This window comes from Psammomys obesus, unplaced genomic scaffold, assembly GCF_907164565.1.
Source record: "Psammomys obesus unplaced genomic scaffold, mPsaObe1.curated_primary_1811, whole genome shotgun sequence".
Lineage (NCBI taxonomy): Eukaryota > Metazoa > Chordata > Mammalia > Rodentia > Muridae > Psammomys > Psammomys obesus.
Window position 1 is genome coordinate 47985847 of NW_026585504.1, and position 24069 is coordinate 48009915.

At 46.2% G+C, this 24069-nt stretch overlaps 1 protein-coding gene across 1 annotated transcript in view; it reads right to left on the reverse strand.

Moving 5' to 3' along the window:
• Tnfrsf11a (TNF receptor superfamily member 11a) overlaps nucleotides 1-24069 on the reverse strand; it is a 61904-nt gene that overhangs the window by 26087 nt on the left and 11748 nt on the right. The window contains exons 2-4 of the mRNA XM_055603085.1: nucleotides 8125-8206; nucleotides 6861-6986; nucleotides 2815-2958 (exon numbers count right to left, since the gene is read on the reverse strand). Coding sequence (XP_055459060.1) covers nucleotides 2815-2958; nucleotides 6861-6986; nucleotides 8125-8206 — 352 coding nt within the window. The remainder of the gene's footprint in view (nucleotides 1-2814; nucleotides 2959-6860; nucleotides 6987-8124; nucleotides 8207-24069) is intronic.

Genomic DNA, 24069 nt, shown 5'->3' on the forward strand with positions numbered 1-24069 from the left:
ACACACACACACACACACACACACACACACACACACACACACACACGTGCATGCACACACACAAGCTGAAAATTAAAAATAACAGATTAATGCAATCTAGAAGGTTCCAAGAAGGGCTCAGGAACGTGACCACCCATACACTTGACTTTTGTGTGATTCTTGGGGAGTGCTGACCCACTGGAAGTGCCCTGAAGGCCTCATTTCCCTTCTCCCTTTATAACCAGCCTTCTCATGCTAACAAAAGAAGTTCCCTTCTCTCTGCTCCAAACCCCAATGTGGACTCACTGAGCTAACTGAGCCAGAAGTTCTTTCTTTCCCTCCTGACCCAGAGCAGAAATGTGGTGGAAAAAAAAAGTATTTGGTACCAGCGCAGTCATTTTTAATTCATACTGCAAGTTAAGGCGTGAGTGATTTTTGTTGCGGGCAGCAGGGCGTTAAGGACTCTTGTAGCCCAGGCTGGCCTCAAACTCATAAGGATGACCTTGAACTTCTGATCCTCCTGTCTTTACTGCCAGAGTGCTAGGGATACAAGTGCGTACTGCCATACAGGTTTTATTTGGTACTAGGGATCAAATCCAGGGTTTTAGGCATGTGAGGTGAGCATTCCACCAACTCTTTATACCCCCAGCCTCAGGAGTGAATTCACCCGCCTCAGACCCACCTACTGGCAGAAATGCATCTTTTCCAAGCCAGAGAGAACTGTTAGGTCTCAAACCCTGCCTAAAGGCTGAGATGCTCGTTAACACATCAAAGCTGATGCTGGCTGCCAGCAGATTCTCCCTTAGTCCCAGCTATAGGGTCCACCTGCCTGGCAAACCCTGCCCCCTACAATGAACTCTCCAGCCTTGGGGCTGGGCTGCCCTTCCCCTAGCTGCTCCTCCCTATATAATCCAGCCATTTTGGCTACACTGGTCCTTTTTACCCTCTGCCCTCCTGGCCTCTTTGTCTCCTGCCTCTCCTCTCTCCACACATGGACCGGCTCAGGGCCACGTTCACTGTGGACTCTCCCAGATGTCCCTGCCTCTGGCTATGCTCTCCCCTCACATCTACAATAAGCCTTCTCCTCCACCACACCTAGCAGTCCTGTCCCCCTTTCTATTCCTTTCTTCATCATTCAATTCAAGAAGACCGTCCAGAAATAAGAAAGACCCCTAGTTCACCAAGGTGGTAAACCTGTGGCAAGGCCAAAGACCTTGTTTAATCCAGAAGCAGAATTTGGAGGGAGTCGCTGTGGTGGGAGGCCTGTCTTTGTGAATTAAAAGCTCCAGACGGCTTTTCCAAGAGAGGGCATGTGTGGGTGAGTCAGTGCTCTGACTCGGAGGCCTGCCGCACTAAGTAGGTACATTCTTCCATGTGCATTCAAATGATTAATATTTTAATTTTCCCAGCCCTGTCCAAGTATGCGGTCTTTAAAACCTTGTCTTTAAGTGAAAGACTGGCAAGCATAAGCAACAAATTTGTTGCAGCCAGAACACCTGCTTTGTAACACTTCCCAGAAGCTGGGAGAGAAAGGGCTCCCAGAAGCACTTTCGTAACTTGAAAGGATTTCTGGTTCTCTGCTTTCCACAAAGCTGAAGGACACAATGGGATTCTCAGAAGACAGAGCATTGGAAATCTCACTGTGTGAACCAGGAGGTAGCATTCAGAAGGTGCTGGCTGAACGTCCTCAGCAGCTCCATAAACAACTTAGACAGCAGAACTAAGACTGGGCGCTGGGCGCTAATGTGTAACCCTGGAGAGACAGTCAGCCCATACAAACATGGCGGGGGGGGGGGGGTGATCCTAAGCTCAAAGTCCAACAGCTGTGAACTTCCATACCTCTAAAAGTTAAAAAATACATATTTGTGACCAGTTACATAGTAACAAGCATGATGACAGCTCAATCTAGAAAAAAAACAAAACAACTAATTTTTACCCTGTGACTCCAAGTCAATTTAAGTTTAAAAAAAAATCAGATTTCGAATTAGTGCTTATTTTTATGTGAAGGGCTGTGGAGAGGTGATTAGGAAAAGCCTTTCAGACTAAGAAAAGGAGGAAGGTGGATGAATGCAAACAGAAGCAAGTGTGCGAACTTTGCAACATCGGTTAAGCAGCGGTGAGGAGAGAATGGCCTTTACCAGTCCAGTGACTGGTGAGGTCAGAAAGACAGCCTCGGAGACAGTCTGTCTTCAGGCGCTTCCCGTTTTGTTGTTGTTTTAGGCAAAGTCTCTCACTGGCCTGGAGCTTTGCCTAGGCTAGCTGGCCAGCCTGCTGCAGGGATCCCCTCTTGCTGGAGCTGGGGTTACCTTGTAATGTGGGTTCTTGGTTCTCATGCTCGGGAAGTGGCTGCACGGTACAGACAGAAGCATCTCCCCAGCCCTCGACGCCTGCTTTCAAAGTGGCATTGCGGTTGCAATACCACAGCAGCTGAGTCTTTAGGAACTCTTTGAATTTGAAATATCTGTAGATGGCGTCTCCAGAGGCGCACGTCCCCTTCTAAGAGGCTGCGTGCTTTCTAATGCCTTGCTGCACCCCTGCGCTATACTTTACCTCAGCACTAAGTGGGGGAGCCTTGGGTTTCACCTACTGAGACCCGCTGACACAAATGGGAAGGAAGGGTGAGGTTTCAAGCTGGGCTAAACCGATGATTCTTCATTTGTAGCCCACTGGAGTTCCAGCGGGGCTCCCTGGAGCGTCCTTCTCAGGATCATGACAAATCACAGGATGCCCTCCAGGCAGTGCTGGACGGGAGAGCGCTCACCAACAACCACGTAACCGCACAGAGATGCTGGGCGACACACACACACACACACAGAAGCAGCCGTACACCCGTACAGGGATGCTGGGCTCCGAAGCCCGGTGCGCACTCGGTGTTGCGGCGGCAACACTCGCAGTCGGGGTTCCAGTGGTAGCCAGCCGTGCACGCACAGCGACGCGGGGCTGTGTGGTTGCCGGGGTCCACGGCCACCAGGGCTTTGCCTGCGGGAGACAAGAGATGGATCAGAGACCAGCGAGGGCAGGAGACACGAACACACTGTCCACCGGGTGCCCCGCCCCCCTCCCAGCTCCAAACAGCCCGCCAGCCAGCTGCCTCTGGCTGCCAACAGTGACTCACTGGGTCTGAGGAACCCCTGAGTTCCTTCCCGTACTTCCTTATTGGCAGGAAACTATCCAAAGGACTCTCCTTCCTAATAACTAGGAGTTGTGTGGGCTCTCTAAACAGTTCTGTGTTAATAGGCTTAATTATTTCGGGAAACATACAGCAGAACACAGCTGCTTAATTTCTTTTTAAACTTTTTTAAACATTTATTTATTTATTTATTGTAAATTCAGATGTCACATAAGTTTAGCTAAACCTAAGTATGTTTCTGTGAATTGATCCTGGGGTCCTGAAGGCTCTGGGGTGCTCAGCCAAGTGGACAAAGCACAGAAGTGGGCATCAGTCCACACTTTGGCAGCAGTCTGTCTGTCCCTCGGGTCAGGGTCTCTTCACAATAGATGGAGGGTGCTTGCCTTCTCGCTCCAATCTCCCAGCCTCTCTCAGTTTTCTGGAATAGGGGCATATGGGAATTTAACTACAGAGTAAGCTGGGTGCCAACACACACGAATCATTCTTGCTCCTCAGAGTCAGAGCTCCTCAGAGCTTCCTCGTTCACGGCAATTTCTATTAACACGCACGCTGTGCTCGAGGTCATTCCTGTGCTCGAGGTCATTCCTGGACACGGGTGGGACCGAGCACAGCTTGGAGTCACACTACAGTCTCAGCAGGGCCTCTGCATGCAGGCTTCAGCTTTCATCCTTTCTTCTGCCCTCCCTCCGCCTCCCCACCCTGCCGTGTGGCACTGGGGAGTGAAGCTACGTGGCCTCGGGCAGGCCAGCCTGGCCCCCACCACTCAGCCATGTCCCCAGCCTGAAGGCGTATCCTTGCTGCCGTCTATCCAATGCCACTTTTCTCGTTTGTGCTTTTTTTCTTTTTTTTTTTTTTTTGGCGATGTCCTGTTTCACATAGCCTCGTGTGCAGTGTCTTGTGTTCTACATACAAGAGGACAGTGATGGGCCCTGCCCAGAAAACACGTGTGGTGTAAGGTTTGACTTGTGTACTGAGTCAATAAAACATATCTAGTAAACGGCAGCATGTGATGGAGGCCTCCGGCCAGGGGCTTGTAAGAACCTAGGCCTGAATTCTCTTAGGAGCAGTGAGTTGTTCAGGACCCATTAACTTAATGGTTGTGGTGACTTCACAGAACACGGCTACTGTGGATAAGGAAGCTTGACAGTTCAGGTGTGTACACACACGTGCCATGAAGCCATAATCTTATTTAAAATCTCCCAAGTGGCCGTAGAAACGGCTCAGTGTGTAAGCGCCCATTCTGCTCTTGCAAAGCAAATGTGCAATCCATTCCCAGGACCCATGTCTTACAGCTCACGCCTGCCTTTAATTCCAGCTCCAGGGACCCTGACACTTTTTTTCTGGCCTCCTTGGGCACCTGCATGTATGTTCACATGCCATCCTCTACACATATATGCATGAGTAAAAATAAAAGGAATCTTTAAAAAGAAGAAAAAAAAAAAAAGAAGAAGAAAACCCACGCTGGAAATGCTGAAGGGTTCCATCTCATCTGGATTATCTATGTTGTCTTTGTACCTTAACTTCCAAGGGAAAAGGAGACAGGGAAAATCAAAACCTGTTTCTTTCCTCATTGTCTCAGGTTACTAAGAAGGGACGTCCTTATTATTCTGCTTTTTAGACCCAAGCATGAGCCCGTCTTGCCATTGTGCCCAAACCCTACAGCACAAAGGGGAACTGCGCAGAAAGGTGCACATAGCACATGTAAACATACGGGAACACACACCACTTCCCTGTGAAATGCTACCAGGATCCTGCGCAAGTATGAGGGGGTGGGCTGGCAGCATCTTAAGAACATTTTAAGAACAAGCTAATGTGTTCGGTGTGCTTTAATTTTGGAAGTAGACAGAATGAATCCTTCTTTCCGAGAGACAGCGGTGAGTCAGGGTCATCAAAGGAAATAAAATGGGCTGCATCAGATGCTGGTGCCCAGAGCGTTTCCACAGCGCTTTCTCCAGCCTCAAGTCCACCAGCCAGCTCAGACACATTTGAAGAATGGCGGTGTTCAGAAATGCCTACTTCCTACTTGTATCCAACAGGGGCATAGTCTCTAAAGATTAAATCAGTAACAGTGGGTCTCCCTTAGCACAGAACTACACAAAATGCCCCACAAGGGGACAGAGGTTAGAAGCATGTGGCTGCTCTTACAGAGGACCCAGGTTCAGTTCTCAGCACCCACATCAAAGGTGATCTGGGCCCTTTTTTGATCGGGTGCATGTGTGTAAGATCTGATGACAGTTCAGGACAGGAAAAGTGTGGGAGTCCATAAAGATGCGTGTGGTAGCATTAGAAGACCTGGGCTCAGACCAGGTAAAACCATCAGTAAAACTAGTGGACAAACCTCAGACCCAAGTACATTCACGAGTTCATCATGTCCATGCAAACACTTGGAAGGAAGTTGAATGAGCCAGCCGGGATTCTGAAAGTGACAGCCCTTAGTGTGCATTTTCTGTATGTGCTACACTTTGGGGAGGCAAGGAACTGACTGGGAGAATTTCTACGAAGCACCTGTCTAATAAACGAAGAAAGGAGGCAGAATCAAACACCGACTTCTGGGTTTCCTAATGAATACAGACGTAGCTGGGCCTCGCAGCACACACCTGCAATCCCGGCACTTGCGAGGCAGAGCAGAGGCGGGAAGATGGAGGCCAGGCTCCACGGGAAGCCTCTGTTTCTAAAATAAACCCAATGGATGTAGCTGAGTGGCGGAATCCACCTGGCAGGTGCAGGCCTTGGGGTTGCTCCCCAGCACCCGGGAGAAGATCCAACTCATGCTTAGCCATAGCTAACATTACAAAAACAAAATCCCCAATGTTATTCAGATGAACTATGCTATGGATGAAGGGGTTTGCTAGGCCCTAGCCAAAATAAACCAGAATCCTACCCGCCTTCTAGATTTAATGTGCAATGTACAGAAATAACAGGGAAAGAATATGGTAAGTGTCAACCCGGGGTTACAACTAATCATTAGGTCCACATCTGAAGTGCTGCTAGAGGAACATGGTGGATGCTTTAGTACTCAGAACAGAGCAAGGAAAAGAGAGAGAAAAGAACCTCTCAAGAGATCCATGATATGTATTTTGATCCTTGTTCCTAAAAATAAACTATGCTTTTTTTTAGATGGAGCTGAGCTTGGAGGTGCATCCCTGTAATTTCAGCCCTGCCAAGCTGAGGCAGGGTACTGCTGCAAGTTTGAGACCAGCCTGGGTTACGTAGTAAGCTCCAGGCCAACCTGAACTGCAGAGTGAGATCCTGTCTCAAATTTTTTTTTTTTTTTTTTATTATGCAGCTCCTCTCCCCCAAATTATGATAGCCTGGTGAAGCGGCAAACTAACAATAAAACATACGTTGCGCGGGGGAAGATCAATCCAAGCCCTTTTTCTCATCTGTTAATCCTAGAGAAGTCACTCCATTTCGGGCCTCAATTTTGTGTCTTTAAAATGGGACAAGTACAGGGCTAGGGGAAGATTAAGTGACACAGACACATCAAACGTTGTGGGAATATTTTGTCAATGGTAAGTTGTGTTCACAATTAAAGTATTGTGTAAACAAATTATGGAACAAAAAGGTGAAAAATTTCAACCCAAGGCACTGGGGACCTAAAAAACTTGAGTGGAACCTCTTCCTGCACCATTGAAAGGAAAAACGCGTATTTAACATGCGTCTGTGGAGCAGATTTAAGGAACGGAAGATGGAAGATGCATCTCCATCTCCCCCTTCTCCCCAGTGATGCGAATCAGTGTGACAGGCCTACCTGCATCACAGACTTTATGCAGCAAGCATTTATCTTCTTCATTCCAGGTATCCAAGTATTCATCTTGGCCACAGGGCAGACACACACTGTCGGAGGTAGGAGTGCATTTAGAAGACAGGTATTTTCCTTAAATTGAGAAGACAATGTACCAATCAAAACCAAAACAATAGCGATAAATCAAAACTAAACAAGAGCAGATGCTGAGCACGTGTGAGAATCTGGATTAAATCCCCGGCAACAAATAAGGAAATAAACACCAACCTATGACTCTGGTTGACAGAAAGCCTTTTAAGACAGGGTAATACATGAAATGAGGGCCCCCCAAGGCAGTGAGCACAGTACCTGAGGCTCCTCAGGCCTCTGCGTGCTGAATATCCCATCCCAGATTTGCTATACGTACTGCTGTTCCATCCTGGGTTTGCTGTTACAGCAGTCTCTCAGTTTGTCAAAATAAACAACCCACCAGTCATCTTTTGCATCCCCAAACTCCGCTGACTGAGAAGCAGATCTCTGGAATTGGGCTGGTCCCTGCAGAACTTGAGAGGTTGGCAGGGATAGACCAAGAGAAGAAGAGGGCTAAGCTAGAGGGCTGGCTGTTCCCCTTAACTTTGCTAACTCTTGCCTGCCTTCACTGTGGATAACTGGCTCCCTGTTCTCTATGCACTACGATAATGGCCAGTTTCCTGTGACCAAGACTCATACAGCCTCACCTTAGCATGCACTTGCACTTGATCAAAGTATGGGATCTGTGTCTTGTATATTCAAGAGCTATTTGCAGTCAAAGCATCCAAAAGACCTTAGCTACAAAGTAGCCTGGGCTTCTCTGCCTTCTCCAAAAACAAAAGAGTGTGAGGACCTGGCAGGCTGGGATTCCACAGGGGCATACAAACACTGGGCTCCCCTTGGGGAAGGTGGCGCTCAGCCCACTTTGTGCTCTTTGGCTGGTATATGGGAGAAGGTCTGTCAATGGTTAAGCAACTCCAGTTTTTTTTTATTCCAAAATAAGACTTTTGTGCACACAGTTTCAAGTATCAGTTGCACTTCCTGTTTTTCTAAGATGTGATTTTGGGAAACCTTGCCTTCTCAGAATGAGTGGAAGACTAGTTTCTCAAGCTGCTTTGCCGCATAGGTGATGTCTATCGAGGGAAAGCACTCTGTCTTCTGAGTGGCAGACGTCATGACCTGCCACTGCTGTGAAAGACTTGGATTTCTTCATTCCTCAGGACAGAAAAGGAAAGCTAGAAGGCCCGAGGGGCAAGAGTACCTGGCTGGCATCTGCTGCAGCACCGCCCAAGGTGCTCATACTGTCTCTCCCGGGTGCACGGAGGGGTGACCTGGAGACTCACCTGGAAGAAAAAGGACATCGGGAAGACCAATTCCCCATGGCCTCCATACGAACTCACAAACACACAAACAAGTCAGCCTGGAGGAAAATAGATTGTCAGGTTGTTCTTCTACAAAGCATCTGACAATACCATCAGCTCCTCATGCTGCCTCCTTCAAATTTCTCACTCCCCTAGGCTTGCCCATATCCTCCTAGGATGTACAAAACGAACCTTTCAGCACAGAGCTTGACCTGTTTGGACATTTTTAAAAACACTTCGGTGACAGAGTGATAGGGTATATTAAAGGAAATTTTTTGTGTGTCTAAAGAGAAGGTTAAAAACTTTTTCATGAAAGACATTGTAGAAGTTGGCCCCGCTTCCCTCTGTGTCAGTGAGGATCTGCTCCATGAACTCAGATGGGAACATAATGAGCCAGTCAGATGACTGAATCAGGGCATTCACTGTTACAGGCTCCCTATGACAGGGAGAGGCTACTTTACACTGCTTACCTTCCAGAACGGCAAAGACTGCAAAAGGTGGAAAGGGCAAAGGCTTGTAGGGATAAGCCCGACAGCCTGTTGCCTGATGGAATCCAACCAAGCTCTTTGCTCACTCAGAACTTCCGTCTCCTTTACAGGCTTTCTGACTTGGAATTGAAATGTTCCCTGCATGCTCATGGTTTGACCTTAGCCCCCAAATTGTGGCACTGTTGGGAGTTTGTAGAACCTTGAGGAGTCCGGGCCTCAGAAGTCGGTCACCAGAGCAGTCCTGTGCTTCTGCTTCCTGGTCTGCTTCAGCTTCAGCTTCCTGGTCTGCTGTGGCGTTAACATCCTGTCTCACGCTTCTGTCTCCGTGAATTGCCCTCCCTGCCATGATGGGGGCAACCCCCCTGAAATCATGAGCCAAAATGAATCTTTCTTCCTTTGGGTTGTTTCTGTCAGCCAGTGTGGCCATGGAAAAATGAATGTAACTGATACATGAGCCAAAGTAGTATGATTCTAATGTACAATACAAAATGGTCATTTCCCCTCCTTCAGCTTTCTCAGTGTGAGAAGAAGGCAACGGTAGACACAGTGGCAAGCAGCCGTATTAGAAGGAATACAGGAAAACAGAAGAGCCAGATCTCCACATGGCAAGCCCTCCACATACCAAGCTTCTCACCTGCTCCAGGTAACAACTTAGAGACTCTCCCCATGGAGTTTAGAGTTAAACAGTAAATATATACTTGGTCAGGTGCTATCGAGGCAGATGGGCCTGACCTTAGCAAAAGAAGGCCAAGGAAGTTCTCAGAGACTGGTGAGTGAGCTCAGCACTGTGGGACATGGACATTAGCCAGATGAGAACATAGAAACTGGCGAACGGCGAGGTAGAGAGAGATGGGCAGGGACAACTTTGTGAACAAAGTGATGAGTTCAAATAGACACAGGGTAGTCTGAACAGGCATAAAGAGGGTGGGGGCAACAGGAAACCATTAGTGTGGATCAAACTCAGTGTCAGCAGAGGAAGAGCGGGAGACAAGCCTGGTGCCAGAACCGCTATGAAAGTAACCAACAAGCGTCCGATTGGATTTGAGGCCTGCTGAACACAGGGGACACTCAAACCTGGTATGGTAAATTTGGTCCAGAGTTGGTAACTAGAAAGATCATAAGCTTGAGGGGAGTGTGTGTGGGGGGGGGTACCTGCAAGTTTTGTTTTGTTAAATGGACATGTGGTGGAACCGCCTTCTAAGCATTCACGTTTATACCCACAGCTTAGCAAGTGGTCTCAGCCTTCATCAGAGAAGCTTCCTACTGTATCAGGCAACAGCGAGTGACGATACACACAACTGGCTGCAGGGCCAAGACTAAGGGATAGTGGAGTGCTCATCTCTAAATGTGACATCTGTGTCACCCCTTCCGAGAAGGGGAGGGACGTGAAGGAGCTAGAGAATGAGGAGGTGTGTTCAAAAGATGTCTTCTGGACATAATGTCCATCCCATTCGTGGACTCAGGGTAGCCATGGTTACCCACACAAGACCTGTACAAGCCTGGGCCTGACAGAAGTTCATCAAGGAACTGGGAAGGGCTTATGAGGCCACATCCCTCTCTGAGAGTAATGGTGGCTAGGGAAGGCGTGTCACTTTTTTTTTTTTAAGGGTGTTTTATAAAGAAACATCAACCTAAGAGCCCAAAGGCTAGCTGAGTAGAGTGTAGGGGAAGGGTCTCTCTGACTTCAGTGTGGCCTAACAAGGGCATCGTGCCTGGGAAGACTGGGGAGGGGAAGGTCGTGCGTGGCCTTGCTTCTTGGACCTGCGCATCACTCTCCTAAATAGAAGGTTACACAAACTGGTGTTCCCTATATAGTCACCTGGTGATGGTCTTGGAACATCACAGCAAGCCCCGAGAGCTTAGTGAGAACAGCAGAGAAGACACACATTTCTCCCTTGGGCCCTCTTGCTCTTTTTTTCTCTTATAGGATTCCATTTCCCTGCAGAGAGCTGTAGTTCTTAAGAGGAACACACAGAGACAAATGGCAAAACTAAATGTGGCTGAGGCAAACTTCATCTGACAGGACTTGTCTGAGCTGAAGGATGTGAGCACTCGTGCGTACTGATGACAAGGACAGATGTGTGGGCGGGCTGCCATTCACACAACAAATGTTATCAATTGTGTCTGACCCATTAAGAGAGCAGCAATGCTGCGTGTCAGATAAGCACACACTCTGCCTGGGTGACACTCACAGAAAGGTACTGTTTAGGGGAATTTGACAGAAGAGCTGAAGCAAACTGCTCAGAAGCATCGTTGATGGTCTTGCCTGTGTCTGGACTCCACACCCGCTCTACTGAGCATCATCCAAGTGAATGTGGGGAGTACTTGATTTCACAACTGAGATGTAACTGATTCTCTCAACATCCGGGTCCAGCACTAGCTCAGGATTAATCCCTCCTCCCTCAAGTACACAAAATCACTGCTCTCCAAAGCCTCCACGTGATGCAACTCTAAAACAAAACTTCACAAGTTATTCCTTCGAAGCCATTTCTCTTTTCCAGGCACTTGCTTTATACCAACACACATTTTTTTCCTCAAAAATAAGATATTATATAATTCACATATCATAACTATAACCTTTTAAAGATCACCAGACACTATTTTAGGATATCCCCACAAGCATATAGTCATCACTGCTGTCTAATCCTGGAACATGTTTTCCTATGTAGCCCTAGGTGGCCTGGAACTTGCTATATTGATCAGGCTGGACTTTAACTCACAGAGATCTTTGTGCCTCCTCCTCCTGACTATTAGGATTAAAGGTATGCACTACTTCACCCAGCTAACCCTGACACAGTTTTTAAAAAATTTATTAGAAAGTATATGTGTGGGGATGGGGGTGAGTGTGTGTGTCTGAGGGGGAGGAGGGAGAGAGAGGGAGATTGGGTATCTTCCAGTTAAACATCTGGGCCCCTAATCTCCTGCCCTGATACTTCCATCTTAGTACCAGTTGCACTGCCCACAAACAGACATTCAGGTCTGCTCCCAGCAGCAGCCCTGCCCTTCCCTCCAAATGTCCAGGACCCGGGCAGGACTCAAGCACTCCTGGTAGTCAAGCGGCAGCAATTGTTATTGGTTGTAATGCTCCTGAAATCATAGCTTGATAAAAGCATCTTCCTAATAAAATGTGACTGGAAGAGGCCCCATGGAAGGGCAGGCAACTGGCTGCTGGTGTTAACAGCCCCACACTTAAGGCTGGCTCTTTCAGGAAAAAAGGTACAACGATGGGTGGAGGGAGGTACAGTTCCTGGATGACTGCGATGAGAAGGGCACATTCTGGTTCCCTAGCTCTTCCTCTGCTTACTTTTACTGTGTTCTGTTTCCTTCAAGAACCCTAGAGTTGGAGCTTTCAGAGCACAGCTGTCCCCACGAGGCAGATGAAGCCCGGCTCAATTTAAAACGCCTGGTTCTTGAGGAGGCCTGCAGTCCTGTGTGTGAGGCAAGTGGAGGGTCACCTCATGCTCTGGGAGCAGTCGCCTCCCACTTCTGACCAGGGACTCACTCTCTTTCCCACCCAGAGCCAGCGTTACTTGCCTGTTTGTTTTGGGCACATCCTTCTGGAACTCAAGAACTGTGACCCAGTCGAGACACTGAGATGCTCATAATCACTGTCTTAGGGACCACGTCTGTTTGCAGTGAGTTGTACTGGGAGTATTTGGGGGAATACAAACTTTCTAAGAACTTGTCATTCTTAGAAATCTAAAAAACAAAACCAAACCACCAAGCATTGTACTGAGAGGGCCCTACTACGATTTAATCAATAAGCTAGAAAATTCTACTTGGTTTACACATTAACACCTCCAAACCTTTTTAAGGACACTTCCCCTGACTTCTCAAGGGATATCAGGGTGTGAATATAGCAAACACCCCTGCACAGGAGCTACAAAGGTAAGATGGTGTGCTGTCCTGTTTCACTCCCATGTGTCTTTTCTTGGCTTGTGTGCGTTTGTTTCACAGCAGACAGGCTGGTGTTTGGCTTAATGACTGACAGAATCTTCTAGAAGAAATATGTCCCCAGTGTGTGCAAGGCTTGGGAAGAGATAAAAATTATAAGCAAGTTTCTGGGGGCCACAAGGTGGCTCAGTGTACAGAGGGGCTTGTTATCAAGCCTGAAGACCCAAGTTTGATTCCCAGGTAGTAGAAAGAACCAACTTCTATACATTATCCTCTGATCTACACACACACACACACACACACACACACACACACACCACACACATACACTTTTTATAAATCACTATAGATTTATGGCCCTCTGCAATAAAGCCATAGCTGAAGAACTGTGTTTGTCTCAGAGCCAGGAGAACCTGAGTACATAGCCCTGTAGGAGTGCTGTCTTAAATGTCTATTTTTCAGGCTGTTAAGCAACCCCACTGTAGGGAAAGTCGTTACAGGTATTAAAACTGCTTTCTTGCTCCAATGAAAATTCACACTGGCATAGAGCATTGCAAAAGGAGGCTCCACCCTCTCTGTCAAGTCAGCGGGGAAAGAACCTCACCCAGCTCAGATGGGGGGGTTTCCATAGATTGTATTTTATAAATGTCATCCATCTGTGACTGTATTTGAGAATTTGGTCATGATTTCAGAAAGGATGACATCAAGGTATGGTAGAACGAAACCATGTGGGGCTTTTTGTTTTGTTTTGTTTTAAAGGGAAACTATTGAGTGAGAAGGTAACGCTTTGCTTCATAGTCCTTCTGACTTTGAAGGGAAAAATCTTTCCACGGGCTGGTAAGCTTCCACGCCTAGAACCAACCCAAAGTGGAAGAAGAGAACTGTCACAAAATTATCCTCTGACCTCCAGGCCTAAGCAATGCACCACCATATACACACCAAAATAATAAATAAAAGGTTGAAAAATCCTGTCTAGGCACTATTGGGACTGATCCAACATGGAACAGAACACAAACAAAATCTCTAGTAACTATACCCAGACAACTGAAGACTTTCTTTCTATGAATGGTTCAACTCTGGGAATGTACTTCTCTCTGAACCACCTCTCCCTGAAAGTAAGCAAAGCAACCCAGAGTCAGCATTAAAGATCTGAGCAACCTACAGACAAATGCTTTCATGTCTACTTTTTCTTTGTTGTTTCTTTGTTTGAAATATAGTCTCCCTTTGGCCCTGACTGCTCTGGAACTTACTCTGTAGACTGTTAGGTCTCAAACCCAGGGCAAAAGGCTAACTAGCCCACTGAAAAGGTGAAAAGGGGGGGGGTTCCTCCTCTCCTCCCATCTGACCCTAGCCTGTCAGTTCCCATCAGGACTGCCTGGATCCTCTTCCTCTGTATTCTGGCAAGGATGCCCACCAGGAGGAAGTGATCAAAGAGCAGGCAACTGAGTTCATGTCAGAGACAGCCCCTGCTCCCCTTACTAGGGAACTCACATGGAGACTGAGCTGCCATGGGCTACATCTGAGCAGGGGTCTAGGTCCTCTGTATGCGTGGTCCTTGGTTGGTGCATCAGTCTCTACAGGCCCTCCTAGGCCCAGAGTTTTTGGCTTTGTTGGTCTCCTCGTAGAGCTCCTGTCCCCTCCAGGTCCTTCTATCCCCCACTTCTTTCATAAGACCAGATGTCCCTCAACTGAAGAATGGATACAGAAATTGTGGTACATTTACACAATGGAATACTAATCAGCTATTAAAAACAAGGAAATCATGAAATTTGCAGGTAGATGGATAATCTAGAAAAGATCATCCTGAGTGAGGTATCCCAGAACCAGAAGAACACTCATGGTGTATACTCACTTATAATTGGATATTAACCATATATTACAGGAAAGCCACACCACAATCCACAGACCTAAAGAAGCTACACAACAAGGAGGACTGTAGGGAGGATGCTTAATTCTCATTCAGAAGGGCAAACAGGATAGGCACTGAAAGTGGAGGAAGAGAGGGAACAGGACAGGAGCCTACCATAGATGTCCTCTGAAGGGCTCCATGCAACAGGGGATCGAAGCAGATGCTGAGACTCTTGGACAATCTTTGGGCAGAGTGAAGGGGTCATGTAGCTTTTGGGTTTGTTGCTGTGGTGTTTGCTCAAGCGGTTGTGTTCTTTGCAATGCCGGGGCTGGAGCCTCTAGAAGGCCAGCAGGTGCTCATCAATGGACGGCACCCAGCCCTGGCTTGCTCTTCTCCCTCAGGAGTCGCATGCCTGTGGATGGAGGGATGGCATCCCACCATTATGTGTCCTGGTTAAATGCTCTTAAAAGGAAATGGAAATGGCACTGGGGGTCTTTGTATCTCCAAAGTCAAATAGGATCTGTTTTTTGTTTTTGTTTTTGTTTTTTTCTAGAAAAAAAATTAAATGCTAATGGACGTCAAATCTGACCAGATGAAATGTGGAGACTGTGGCTGGAGAACTCACAGTGCAGCAGGAGTATGGAACAGAGGACCGCCTGCTCAGAGTGTCGTTAGGGGCGGGCTTGGTGGCTCTTAGAATGGACAGAACAATGCCCGGTGTTACGTTTCTATAATTTGAAGATTTTTTTTTTTTAAAAAGGCAAAAATTAAGAAATTCTGAATGTGCATAGTCCTGTTCATAATTCTGCTCCTGAGTCTGCCCTGAGAGTCAGGTGCGATAATCCACGACAATGACTCCATGCAAGCCAGTGGCAACAGTCCAGACACTGCCCTTTCCAGGAGATGGTGGGAACAGGATTGCTTAATGACAATCATATTGGGCCTGATTGCCAAAGAAGGGTGTTTCCTTGCACACCTGAGCAAAATTAGTAGGTATAAATTTCCTCCACCCACTCTTTCCCTGGGAGAACAAAGGGAAAGGCGTGTCGCCAGAGCTAGGAAAGAAAAACCCTGAAAGCTTGAAGTGTCCCTGCATGCTCTTGCTTCCTTTATTTTAACATGGTTCCAGTACACAAGGGCCTTAGCACAGAGGGGTTCAGAAGCATAATCACGGTAAAGATGCCTGCCTTAAGAAGTATGATTACAAATCAGGAGGTGTTGCTTCATGGGGCTGGGCTGTGGCGATCCTCCTCACAAGTGGCCCTCGTCACTTCTGTAGTTTTGATCTGGGGTTCAGTCAGTTGTGTGAGAGGACTTGGGTGTGGGCAGGAGTCTACCCAGTACTATCAGCAGTACATCTGCTGATAAGCCGCTGCTAGATTCTATCTGCCCTTGACTATTGTTAAATAGGACATTGATCAAGTTATGACCAGATGCCTGTCTAGACGGTCTCACTTTAAATAAACCGCTTTTTCGGTCTTACAGAAAATAGAAGACTCACTTTTCTCTCGCACAGAGACTGCACTTCACATTTCTGAAAGGCGTGGAAGAGGCATACACGGGCTCTATGCCTTAAACGTAAGGCACAGTGAGAACAGGGAAGCATTTGGAGATCACCGGTAAGTACACTCTAGTCTATCGCTCTGCCTGTGTGCGCCGTGCCCCGCCCCTCCCCTCCCCCGGAGACCAAGTCACAGAACCTTTCGGGAACCTGGAGCCCCGGGTTGCACCAGCCTGGTACCAGAGAGAAACCACAAAAGAAGTGGATTGACAATGAGAGTCGGAGGGCTGGGGGCGTGACACCATGGGAGGAGGGCGGCAGGTCAGCACAACAGAGATCTAGCTTCCAACCACAGTTCTACAACCCCCCCCCCAAAATACAGAGAAGTCAACCACTCCCTGGACCTTTAAAGTATAATCCATTTCACATAAATATGTTTTTTACACACAACTCTTGAGTGAAAATCTCCTTCCCAAGTGAGAATCACATATTTGTCTTAAGGACTGTATGAAAACATATGTTTAGTTTGTTTCAGAAGATTGTGAGGAGAATCATGACCCTCACAAACCCCGTAGTTACTCTTATCCTAAAATATTTAAGCATTCCAAAATGCCTCTGATGAACGTATGTCCAGGGCTGACCTTCAAGACTACAGCTTAAAGGCTTTCATCCCAGCTGAGCAGTTCCTAATAGTGGCGTTGACAATGACAAGGATGAACAGGCTTTCCCCACAGACACACTATTCCTGCAGAGGAGATGGGCAGTTGTTTACATATTATCTCTACAAGTAATAGCAAAAGGCCGTTTGTTGTTGTTGCTTTGTTTTTTTAATTTAATTTTGTTTTTAATGCCTGAGTTTGGTCTAGTCTGGGTTTAACAAGAAATCACCCTGTCTTTTAAAATCGGTTGCTATCACACATCACAGCTCTGCTGAGCTCCCAGTGTTGGCTAGAATCATGACTGAGTGGCAGGCCTGCCTATGCCCCCTCAAAGCTTTCAGTACCAGGTAGACACAGGCACAAGGGAGGAAAGAAAGCTAGGTTAGAGTCCCAACAACAGCCAAGCACCGGAAAGATTCCCTAAGCTCCACTGAGTGCCCAAGTTCAGTTCCCACCAAGAATGCAAGGGGAAGGAGGGAAGGAACAGTGTAGGCACTCTGATTGGAATCCCTGGGTATGATGTGCTGGAGGGAGGAGGAGGGCGATGGATGCTGATGGGGAGGGACTCACAGAAGGACCCACACCTGGGAAGGGAAGGAGGAAGGGCTAGGTTGGAGGGAAGAAGGGGAAGGGAAGGGAGAGCATGTGGCCCACGAAGACAGATGCAGGGTAGGTGGGCCTAGCAAGTTCTTGTCCTGGAGGGAGAATGCACAGGATTCTTGGCCTTCGAGGGAAGGGCAGCAAAGGCAATATGGGAGAGAAGGAGATTCCTTTCCTTTGAGCAACTCCATGAATCACTTCATAAAGGCTGCTGAGACACAGTGGGCAGGAAGAAGGAGGACAAGTGAAGAACTAGGATCTTGAGCTCAGCAGGCTAGAGCAAATATCCCAACAGCAGTGGTTGTGTCCCATTATGACCTGCAGGAGTTGACTCTTATGCTTCCTGTGGCATTCTAAACAGCATGTGGGTAATTTACAGCGTGCATTACGGAGCGGCCTAAGCTGCCCTGTGATGACAGTTCACTACTCTCTTGACCTAAAAGTCCCCACAAAGTAATGCAAACAGAGAGGCTCAAATCTTCATATTCGCTGTAAGAACATCCAGGAAACTGCCCAAACCAGCAAGGGCATAGATACCTGAAAACCACAAGCATCTGTAAGATGTGACTTTAAAAAAAGAATGTGTGCCTTTAGGGTGATAAAATGGTAGAGTTGGTAGGTGTGCCCGGGCCAAACGGTGGGGTTGGACACACGGTCGGTGGCCCAAAACGAGTGCTGAATTTTTGCTGCACACGCTGAAGAATGTAAAGCATTATGCTGAAAAAGCTTAGGTGTAGATTCTCCAGTCACTGAGTGTCCGAAGCAGCTAAGACACGCCAAGTGACTTAGAGAGCTCATGGCCAGATTAACCCATGCATGAGCTCCCCTGCCACACTGAGATGATCCTCACTGAAAAGGAGCAAATGTTCTGCAGCCACTACAGGAAGTTGCACAGAATGAAAAGATATCCCAGAGAAACTGAAAAAAAATTTACTTCATAGGAATAAAGTCAGCATAAAGTAAATGCAAATAAAGGTTTGTTTGCTTTTTCTAAAGGGTTACTATGGTGAAATAAAATTTTTTAATTGCCATTTTAGCCACTTGAGGTGCACACTCATTGTCACTAATTTTAATCCCAAGAGTGTGCAACAATCGTTTGCCTTTTCCCAGAACATTTTCAGCTTCCCAAACACTATAACCACATAGTAATACTTCCTCATTCCTCTTCCACCTGCCTCGGAACATCTGGCTGTTCTCCATATAAGCGAAAACACACAACATTTGTTCTTTGGTGTCTAGCTGGTGTCACTTAGCCTATTGTCAAGGCTTGTCAACATTGTATCATGCATGCAGTTTCATTTATATGACTAAGTAATATTCTTCCGTATGGATGTACCACATTCTGCTCGCTCACTCATCTGTTGATGTATACTTGGGTTTTTCCTACTTTTGGCTACAGTCAGCAATGCTTTCAAGAACAATGGCCACAAGCATAGTTCAGTGTTTCAAATCTTTTGGGAAGCATAGCCAGAAAGCACATGGTAATTCTGGTTTAGCTTTCTGAAGAGTTCCCATGGGGGGACTGCTCCACTTTACATCACACCAAAGGGTTCCAGTTTCCCCATATCATCCATGACTTGTTCTGTTATTTTCTGTGATTGTTTTATAAGAGCTGTATGTGTGTTCTAGTTTGCTTTCCGTCGCTGTGATAAACGCCACGAACAAAATCGTCGTGGGGGTGATAGGGGGAGTGGTTAATCCAGCTCCTAAAGTCGCAGTCCACCATCAAGAGCAGTCACAGTAGTGACTCAAAGCAGAACCATGGAGGCAGACACCATGGAAGAATGCTGCCTCCTGGCTTGTTCTCTGGCTCACTACCAAGTTTATGCACAGCTCATTTTTTTATGCAGCCCGGGATCATCTGCTTAGAGAGGGTGCCACGCACATTGGCAGCGGTCATCAAAGACAATCTCTCACAGGCACAACCATAGGTTCTCCTTCCCAGGTGACACCACGTTTCATAAAGTTGACAATAAAACTAACCAGCACAATCCACCCTTTGTCAGCTTGACACGCATACACATCACTGTTAAGCCATACCCTTTTCTTTCATGGCCCCAAGACTTCATGTTGATATCATAATATAAAATACAGTACAACTTTAAAAGTCCCACAGTCTTTAAAAAAAAAAAAATCAACATCTTAAAAGCTCTAAAGTCTCTTTAAGAATTTAAAGTCTCTCAGTTGTGGACTCCTCAAAATAAAAATTAATTGCATACTTTCATATTCCAAAATGGAAAAACCAAGTCATAAAAACAATCAGATCTAAGCAAAACCACAATGCAAATCCAAATTTCAACATCGGGAGTTCACTCATGATCTTCTGTGCTCCAATAGGCAGATGCCTCAGTTCACCAGCTCTTCCAGTTCCTGCATTCACAGCTTGACTCAGGCTCAATTCAGCTCTCCTCCTTCTACTGTCCTTGGCCGATACCCATGGTCTTGGCCTCTCCAGTATCCTGGGTCTCCATTATAACTGAGGCTGGACCTTCATCAGATGCCTCTACTGGCCTCTCTTCAGGGACTCTATGTCAGGAATGTGTATTATTGCTCTTAGATCACACTAGCTGTTGCCATCACCCAGCATATCATAGGCATGTCATGTCGATTTTTTTTTTTTACCAAGCAGGAAACACAGCATTCATGTTCTGGTTGGAAGGTGATTGGTTCCTGCCAAAACTCATTTGAAGTTTAATTCTCCAATACAACTCCCTTGTGGGAAGAGGGTGAGTCATGACAGCCTTTATGAAGATGTCAACACTGGTTGCCTAAGTGGTTTGGGTCTTATGGGAAAAGATTAGTTCTCGAAAGAGACAGTTGTTACAAAAGCAAAGCCTGATCTTCGCTGGGTCTCTTGCTTGCTCTCCTGCTATAGGGCCACCTCTGAACTCACTTGATACTCACTGTTTATGAGCACTCCCTGGCTATGGGATGTCATCCACACTGCTGGGATTCAGACAGAAGGCACTTGTCAGGCTAGCTAGACTTTCTAGCTACCAAAACCATGAGCCAAGTGAATCTTTTTCCATATAAGGTTCCCAGCCTCAATCATTTCCATGGAGGAAATAGACTAAGACAATTTGCCACCGAATTTTAAAATATTGCTGTTAGTCATGAAAAAATGTGCGTAACACAGAATCTTCTACCTCATCTACTTTGACAAAATGTTTTTGTGAAATATATATTGTGTACAGTAAAAAAAATCTGATAAAGGTCATATTTGAATTAAAAAATAAATCTTTAAAAAGAGTTATATAGCCTACCTAAGGTCTTAACATAGTGTGGTGGCTTGAATGAGAACAGCTCCCATAGGCCTCTATGTTTGAATGCTTTGGTTCCCAGTTGGTGGAACTATTTGGGGAGGATTAGGAGGTGTGGACTTATTGGAGAAGATGTGTCAGTGGGGGTGGGCTTTGAGATTTCAAAAGCCCACGCTAGTCCATTTGGCTGTTTCTCTCTCTTGGTTGTTGTCTCATCATGTAATCTCCCAGCACCATGTCTGTCTGCCTGCAGCATGAACCCCACCATGATGGTCATGGACTCAAAGTCTGAAACTGTAAACCATCCCCCAATTGCACACTTTTCTTTGTGAGTTGTCTTGCTCGAGGTGTTTTATCACAGCAGTATGAAAAGAACTAAGTCACCATATTGCTAACCTATCAACTTTATACATTACTTTGAAAGCTGCTATTTTGTTTGTTTGTTTGTTTGTTTGTTTGTTTGTTTTATTGGATCCATCAGCATCTTTGTCCTGGACCACTGTGACTGCAGCTGTGCTTCTTTTTTTTTTCTTTTTTTTAATTCTTTATTAATTATACTGTATTCACTTTGTATACCCCCCTGTGGTTCCCTCCCTCCTCCCGTCCCAATCCCTCCCTTCCTCCACCCTCTGCATGCATGCCCCTCCCCAAGTCCACTGATAGGAGAAGTCTTCTTTTCCTTCCTTCTGATCCTAGTCAATTAGGTCTTACCAGGAGTGGCTGCATTGTCTTCTTCTGTGGCCTGGTAATGCTGCTTCCCCCTCAGGGGGAGGTAATTAAAGAGCAGTCCAATCAGTTCATGTCAGAGACAGTCCCTGTTCCTATTACAATGGAACCCACTTGGATACTGAACTGCCATGGGCTACATCTGTGCAGGGGTCTTAGGTTATCTCCATGCATGGTCCTTGGTTGGAGTATCAATCTCAGGAAAGACCCCTATGCTCAGATTTTTTGTTTCTGTTGCTCTCCTTGTGGAGTTCCTGTCCTCTCCAGATCTTACTGTTTCCCACTTCTTTCATAAGATTTCCTGAACTCTGCCCAAAGGTTGGCCATAAGTCTCAGCATCTACATTAATAGTCTGCAGGGCAGAGCCTTTCAGAGGTCCTCTGTGTCAGCTCCTGACTTGTTCCCTCTTTTCTCCTTCTTCTGATGTCCAGCCTCTTTGCCTTTCTGGATAGGAATTGAGCATTTTAGCAAGAGTCCTCCCTCTTGATTAGTTTCTTTAGGTGTACAGATTTTAGTAGGTTGATCCTGTATTATATGTCTATATGAGTGAGTATATACCGTGTGCATCTTTCTGCTTCTGGGATAGCTCACTCAGGATGATCTTTTCCAGATCCCACCATTTACCTGTAAATTTCATGATTTCCTTGTTTTTTTATTGCTGAGTAATATTCCATTGTGTAGATATACCACAATTTGTGCATCCATTCCTCGACTGAGGGGCATCTGGGTTGTTTCCAGCTTCTGGCTATTACAAATAAGGCTGCTACAAACATGGTTGAGCAAATGTCCTTGTTGTGTACTTGAGACTCTTTTGGATATATGCCTAGGAGTGGTATAGCTGGATCTTGAGGAAGCCCTATTCCTAGTTGTCTGAGAAATCGCCAGATTGATTTCCAGAGTGGTTGTACAAGTTTACATTCTCACCAGCAGTGGAGGAGGGTTCCCCTTTCTCCACAACCTCTCCAGAATGTGTTGTCTCTTGAGTTTTTGATCTTAGCCATTCTGATGGGTGTCAGGTGAAATCTTAGGGTCGTTTTGATTTGCATTTCCCTGATGGCTAATTATGGACACCTGATTTTTGACAAAGATGCCAAAACCATTCAATGGAAAAAAGACAGCATCTTCAACAAATGGTGCTGGTCTAACTGGATGTTTACATGTAGAAAAATGCAAATAGATCCATACTTATCACCCTGCACAAAACTAAAGTCCAAGTGAATCAAAGACCTCAACATAAAACCAGACACACTAAACCGCTTAGAAGAAAAAAGTGGGGAAGAGCCTTGAACTCATTGGCACAGGAGACAACTTCCTGAACAGAACACCAACAGCATAGGCTGTAAGAGCAGCAATCAATAAATGGGACCTCATGAAACTGAAAACTTCTGTAAAGCAAAGGACATTGTCGTCAGAACAAAACAACAGCCTATAGACTGGGAAAGGATCTTCACCAACCCTATATCTGACAGAGGACTAATATCCAGTATATATAAAGAACTCAAGAAGTTAATCAGCAACAAATCAAGTAATCCAATTAAAAAATGGAGTACAGAGCTAAACAGAGAATTCTCAATAGAGGAATATAGAATGGCAGAGAAACACTTAAAGAAATGCCAGCTGTGCTTCTCTAAAATAAAAAGTGACAGGGCCTTGTCAAAGGTTGTTGATTCTTCTCAACCTTCTTTCTTACACTTTTTACAGTGATTTTATTATTTCTGCTCCTTGAAAATAAAATATCCAAGGGAAAATGAAGAAATCCTTGCATCTCAAAACTTTCAATCCTAGTTTCTCTGTCTTCCAGAGAGATAAAGAGTGAAAAGTTCTCAGCTGTGGGATACTTGAAAAGATAGGTTCAAGGAACTTGTGTTTCACTCAACTTGATTTCCACAGCTCCATGAATACTTTCTTATCCTCTCAGTGTGAGAGCCTACCTTTTCTTTCCTTTGCCATTCTTTGATAGCTTTCTTTAATATTTTATTTGAGATGAAAAATTTTTTCCTGTGCATTAAAAATCAATTACTTCTATGCTTGGTACCCAGGAGTTCACTGGCCCAGGGTGCTTCTAGGTTTTGCTTCCATTCTAGGGATGCACCAAGTTGCTGTGACCATGGACCCTCGAAGGTGCCAAGGAAGAGACTGCCCAACTTGTCCGCCCCTGCTCCTGCTCCTGCCTCAGGGTGAAATTCAGATCTCCTCCGGTGTGTGGATAGTCACATGAAAATCATGAAACTGCAGATTCTGCTCCAGTAGGTTTGGAGGAAACACAAGACAGCATTTCTAAATTGATGATCTGTCTCAATGGCAAAGTCAGGGTGACTTCAGAGACCAAGCTGAAGGCCAGCTTTTCCAGGCTCCCAGCCCTGCACTCCTGCTCAGCCCTGCCTCTAGTCACTTCTTGATCTCTCTCTTAGCAGCCTGGCTCAGGGTTCTTGATTTAGAACACAGTCTGACCTCACCCTTACCTGCCTCCCAGCAACTGTATGGCCTTTCTTAAACTTCCAGGTTCATACCAGCTTCTAAGCTGAGACGTAAACTTTGTCATCTCGATCATTTTGTTTAAGTCGGTCTCCCTGCACCTACCTGGTTATATGCCAGGGCTTGGTGGTCTTACCCAATGGGGTTTCTCCTGATCTAGTTCCTTTTATATTCTACACTGCTTTTCATTTGTTTACCCTGGTAAACTGTAAGCTTGGACTATGTCCTCCTCACACCTCATGGGCATCACCCACCACCCAGAGAACTGAGACACAGAGCACGACCCAGATTATTCTCTACTATTCTCTGTCTCCCTTCCTCATCCTGTCCTGACTGCCCTCCCCTTACACACACACACACACACACACACACACACACACACACACACACACA